The following is a 5881-nucleotide window of genomic DNA, read 5'->3' as shown; positions in this document are numbered from 1 at the left end:
TGCATACAAAAAGCTTAAGATTGATTGAAAATTTAAAATTAGGTTTTTTTTTCCTCTTTTTTTGGGGTACTTCACATTTTCTGTCCCATGTTTTCTGTTCCTAAACTGCCGGAGCTACAATTTTTAAGGGCGAAAAAAAAAATGAAAGAAAATAAACTTAATTCTTTTTTGCTGGGGGGAGGGGGAGTTAATTTGGGGGGTGTTTGTTTCTCTCCCGGTTCTTTCCCAAACTCTCTTCACTCCTGCTATCTTCCCCCTTGCCTACTACGCCTTCTCTCTCTTCTGTACATAGGCCAAAATCGTCTCTTTCCATCATTCTTATGAAGGCCCATTTGGGACTCTACTGAGAAACCGAAACAAAGGTCGTTTCTTTCTCGAACATCCCAGAAGCTTCAACTGATCGAATTTCAACATCTTACCCTCAATCGATCTTGTTGATTCCAACACGCTTGACGGCCGCATTCCTAAACCCCTCATTAGCAACAGAGGCCTGCTGCATGCACATCCCCATCCCCATCCCCATTCCAATCCCGCCGTGCATCATCATCATCTGCTGCTGCTGCTGCTGATGCTGTTGATGAAGATTCTGCTGCTGCTCCATTCCCATCATGTAGTTTCTCACCTCGTTCCTTATCATCTCTTGCATCACCGCCAACAACTCCCCGGTGAAAGGAACAAATACCTTATCCTGCGGCTGAACCTGAGACCCAAAAGCTATTTGTTTACGGCCGTTCTGCTGGTCAACCGGTGCTGGTGGTGATGGAGGCGGGGGAGGAGGAAGGAGTTGAATCGGAGCCTTTGGTTGAGTTGAGTCGGTTGAGCGGGTGGACGCCTCGGTGGAGTCAACTCCAGGTAAGGAGAGGCTCAAACAAGTAGGAGGATCAGTAATGTTTTCCGAAGTCGTCTCCACCACCTGATGAGGAGGAAAAACGGGGCCAGCCCTAGCAACGGGTTTAAATACGTGAGAAGAGGAGGTATTGGGAAGGCTTGAAGAGCTGACGTCGGAGCCGGACGGACTGCCCGGGTTCAAGGACAAGCCACCCGAGACGTGTCCGCCGGACCCAGTGCTGGCGGTTCTCTTCAAGGGTTGGTGGTGGTGGAGTGGAAAGTCGTTGGAATAGTCGTTGGTAGCTTCGTCGGAGGAAGTGATGGAAGAGCACTTTCTCTTGAGAGTGGAATTCCAATGATTCTTGATGGCGTTATCGGTGCGACCGGAGAGCAATCGGGCTATGGTGGCCCATTTGTTGCCGAACTTGGCATGAGCCCGGATGATGGCGTCATCTTCCTCGGGAGTGAAGGCCCGGTGCTCGACTTGAGGAGAAAGCTGGTTACACCAGCGTAAGCGGCATGACTTGCCGGATCTTCCGGGAATGGATTTGCTAATCAAGGACCAGTTTCTAGGTCCATGCTTTTGAACCAGTTGTTGCAAGAGATCATCCTCTTCGGGACTCCACGGACCTTTGATTCGATCAGCATCTTTTCTCACGGTAATAGTAGTACTAGCACTGATATTATTGTTTATATTTGCCATTGCCTTTTTTTTTTTTTCTCAAAGCAAGAAGAACATGTAATCGGATATTCTGGGCAGTAGAGAGAGATGATGTAAGTTAGAGAGAGAAGAGAAGAGAAAAGAGAGAGGGGCAGTGTGTTTTGGTTAGTGTTTCTTAGGGATATGAGTTTGAGAGGGACGGAAATGGGAGTGGTGGGATTATGGGTTTATATATATCTGAGAGTAGTACTCTACCGTAATATATGAGGGGGGAAGGGTCGTGTGGAGGAAGAGATAGGGTTGAAGGAGGACAAGGAGAGCAGGGGGTTGACCGGTTAGACGGGTGAGAAACGGGGACAGGGAGGGGGAGTTGGTTATGGTGGGCGTTATGGGCACCGCTATTTCGAGGCAAGCGGTTGAAATGAGCAGAGGGGTGCGGGGCGCTTGGGATGGGAGGGGTATTGGGGGATTTGGGATACAGCTGGCAAACGGACACGCGTCACGTCCGACCCCCTGCACTGATTTACACATCAAAAAACTAATCGAATCGTACGTAGTCTTCTCATTTGATTTTCTTTTTCTTTTTTCCACTTTTACGTTTTTTCTCAAACGCTCCCTCTCTCTCCCTGCGTTGGATTGAAGTTTTTCGACAAAAAAAAAAAAAAAATTCATACTTTTTGCGATCGCATTTGCCAACAAACTCTTTTTATTTTATATATATAGATAGAGTCATTACTATAAATTTTTAATACTATATTTTTTAAATAAAAAATTTAGAAGATGGCAATTCATACAGGACCTAAGCCCATTACAGTATTGGGTTTGTTTGGACAGCTGATTATTTTTTCAAATATATTTACTTACATTATCATTATAATTTTTAATACACTTTTTTATCTCACATACATCACATCATAAAAAATATTACAGTAAAAATATCTCAAATAACTTACTATCCAAACAAAGCAGTATTACACTCGCTTGCTTTTTGGCTGTTTCAATTGGGAATATCCAATTTTTGTTTTTGTACATGCTGCTAGTAACAGTAACAGAGTGAGTGGATTTTCGGAGGTGGCAAAACGGGTAGAAAAAGACGAAGAAGTACTCAGCTGTATTTATTTTATTGAATTTTTGTAGCTCTGGTGCGGCCCTACCTACTGTACACTCCTGGCAGTAGCGGTAGCGGTAGGAGGAAGAAAGAAAAGATAGGGAGCCGATCAGCTTTGACCGAAGGGAGAGAGGGAGGGCCAGGCTGGCGAGCATTTTGGCTTTCGTGTGGGTGGGAAGGATATTATGATATGAGTTATTATCTTAACCCCCCCCCCCGGCCCAATATTTTAATATATATATATTTTTTTTAAAATTTTAGGTGTACTCTAATAATAAAATGAAAGTAAAGAGAAAATCAAAACGGCCGCACGGAATTGCTGAGCTGGCAGAAAACGACAAGATTGGTCGCCTAATCGGAGGGCGAATCATTACTGCTATCCTGTCAGTCCAGCCTGTGATATTTTAAATCCCTCTCTCTCTCTCACTCCCTCGACTTGATCTACTACTACTTTCTCCCCCCCCCCTCTCTCTCTCTCTCTCCTTGTAACGGCTTCCCACCCAATTTCTTTTCACACCTCCCATCACACCTTTCTCTCCTTCACCGGCTGTAACCTGTAACCGGTCAGTCGGTTACCTCTCTCCCACTCCTTTTTCATGGAGTAGTACACAAAAAATCAAGTAGCACTCCCTAACCCTAGAAAAAAAAAAGAAAATTAATAAAATTAGAAAGAAATTGTACGGATTCAGGTAATCCCACGCTTGCATACACGGTTCCCAAAGCCCAGCGACTTTCCTACAGCCTTCCTCCTCACCTTTAATTAATCAATCCCCCCCTCAAATAAACCCAACATAATTGCTTTGATTGATTAATTTATACGGATTCCATCGCCACTAAATCTCTCTACTACCCCGTACAATTCAACACCCCCGGCCCTCCCGCCCCAAAAAAATAATAAGAACTAAAAAAATTTGCGTCTAACATACCTAAATTTGTGAGTAATTGACAGATAAAACTTAAAAATGAGGGAGACAGTGGCGGAGGGCCGGGTTTGGGCGTTACGGGGGCAGTAGAGCCGAAAAATATGTTAGAAGTGGTCGGTATCTGCTACTGCAACTCGTAGTCGTATGTAGTGCCTACAACCCACCTGCCTATTACTCAAGCCCCCTACTGTTTGGTAGCTCTACACTTTTTTCCCCTCCTACTAACAATCTACTCCCTAAATTGATTCATGGATTATTAATGGGTTTGTTTGGATAGGGTATTATTTGAAATATAATTTGGAATAATTACTGTAGCATTTTTTGTAATGTGATGTATGTGAGATAAAAAGGTGGGTTGAAAAATGTGTTTATGATGCAAGCGAAATATTATTTGAGTTTTTTTATAAAATTATGTACTGTACTAATTTAATGTATGTAAAATAAAAAAAGTGATTGAAACAATTTAATCCCAAAAGATATATAACTCTTTTAGAAAAAAAAATGACAATTCAAACAATATCGTTTTCAATTTAAATAGTAATATAGATCCGAGCAATTGAATCCCTGTAAAAGTTATGAAATTCGTGTATAGTATCCAAACACCTCCTACTTGATTTCTTTTGAAAAATACTACTCTTATGATTAGTTCTTTGTGTGGACAGATTTACCAATCACAAAAAATTATGAATTCCTATGGCACGGTGAAATACTATGTTGAACAATGATAGAAATAATACAAAAATGTGAGTGATTGATGTCTCTATTTGTTAAAACAGAGAGCTTTTAGGTTTTGTTGATATAGAACTCGATTTGTTTAGTACACCTTTGATATTTGGAGAAGGGAAAATCGTTTAAAACACCCCTCACATTCTGTAAAATAACTTTTTTCGTCTCTCACTTTTAAAAGTGTAATTTTACTTCCCTTACAAATTCACATTGATCAAATTTGATCCTTACCTAAATTTCTGACTAGTTTTTAGTCGGAACCCACCATGTGCCTTGCACATAAGTATTTTTTAAGGACAAAATTATCAAATCAAAATTTACATAATCTGATCCATAGTCCCTCACATTTCACAAAATAAATTTTTCATCCCTCACATTTCATAAAATAAATTTTTTTATCCCTTATTGACCATGTGTATGAATAGTTTTTTTTAATATACGTGTATGTGTATTTGATTTCACCTGAATAAGACGAATAACATGTAATATATCTCTATTTGATTTTACATAAACAGGTTAATTGTAATTGTACACATGCTATTTAAAACTAACAATTTTATTTTAAACCCATGTATATATTTATTTGAGTTCGCCATGTGAATTTGTTCAATATTTGTGGTCTTTTCTCTTTTAGTGATAATTTATTTATTGAATTGTATAATAAAGCCATCTAATTAATGAGTCCTAACTCGAATTCTATAGTCATGCTAATGAATTGCAATTTAAATTTGAAATTTCTACTCGCCACTTTTAAAATTAATAATTGAATTATTTGCCTTGTGATTGTCTTAAAATTTGAAAGTGTCAATTACTTACTTTTTTTATCATACTTTTTCTTTGATTATTTTTTTATCCAAATTTAATTCGATATAAACACTAAATAATGGCCAAATTATTTGATTACATCTAAATAAACTAATTATAGTTGTACACATGTTATTCGTATTATTCAGGTGAAATTAAAATATATATATATATATTGATTAAAAAAATTATTTATACACATGATCAGTAAGGGATGAAAAAATTCATTTTATGAAATGTGAGGGACAAAAAAATTCATGTTGTGAAATGTAAGGGACGAAAAAATTTATTTTGTGAAATATGAAGGACTATGGATCGAATTGTGTAAAATTAATTTGACAACTTTACCCTTAAAAAATAATCACGTGCAAAGCATGTGATAGATTCCGACCAAAAACTTGCTAGAAACTTAGGTAGGGACCAAGTTTGATAATATAAATTTGTAAGGGACGTAAAATTATATTTTTAAAAATAAGGGACGAAAAAAATCATTTTGTAAACTGTGAATGACGTTTTGAACTATTTTTCTTTTGTAGAATATCAATATCTTCTTTAAAATATGTAAAACGAAAAAAAATTAATGGCTAATATCGCAAATTCGGACAAATTTCGTGCACTGCTACTACTTTTTCGTGCACACTCTTTTTCTTTTTCGGTTGCATAAGGTCCGAACTTTTGACTTTACCTTTCGCTGCCTGCTGGTGGTGGCATCGGAAAACGAATTCTCAAAAGGGATATTTTTCCGGCCTCAATTTCAGATATTCTCTCCACAACTAACTAACATGATCGGAAACCAGAAACTGAATTAAATAGATGCCCAACTGAATTGTT

The 5881-nt window shown here is 38.4% G+C and overlaps 1 protein-coding gene across 1 annotated transcript; it reads right to left on the bottom strand.

The window, feature by feature from the left end:
- Nucleotides 1–1909, bottom strand: LOC113702091 (transcription factor MYB73-like). The gene has a single exon (XM_027223077.2). It carries the CDS (start codon nt 1529–1531, stop codon nt 422–424), a length of 1110 nt encoding a protein of 369 aa, XP_027078878.1. The 5' UTR covers nt 1532–1909; the 3' UTR covers nt 1–421.
- Nucleotides 1910–5881: the final 3972 nt, after the last annotated feature.

Source organism: Coffea arabica, chromosome 7e (genome assembly GCF_036785885.1).
Source record: "Coffea arabica cultivar ET-39 chromosome 7e, Coffea Arabica ET-39 HiFi, whole genome shotgun sequence".
Taxonomy (NCBI): Eukaryota; Viridiplantae; Streptophyta; class Magnoliopsida; order Gentianales; family Rubiaceae; genus Coffea; species Coffea arabica.
The sequence above is the reverse complement of the archived record's forward strand: the minus strand, read 5'-3'. Positions and strand labels throughout refer to the sequence as shown.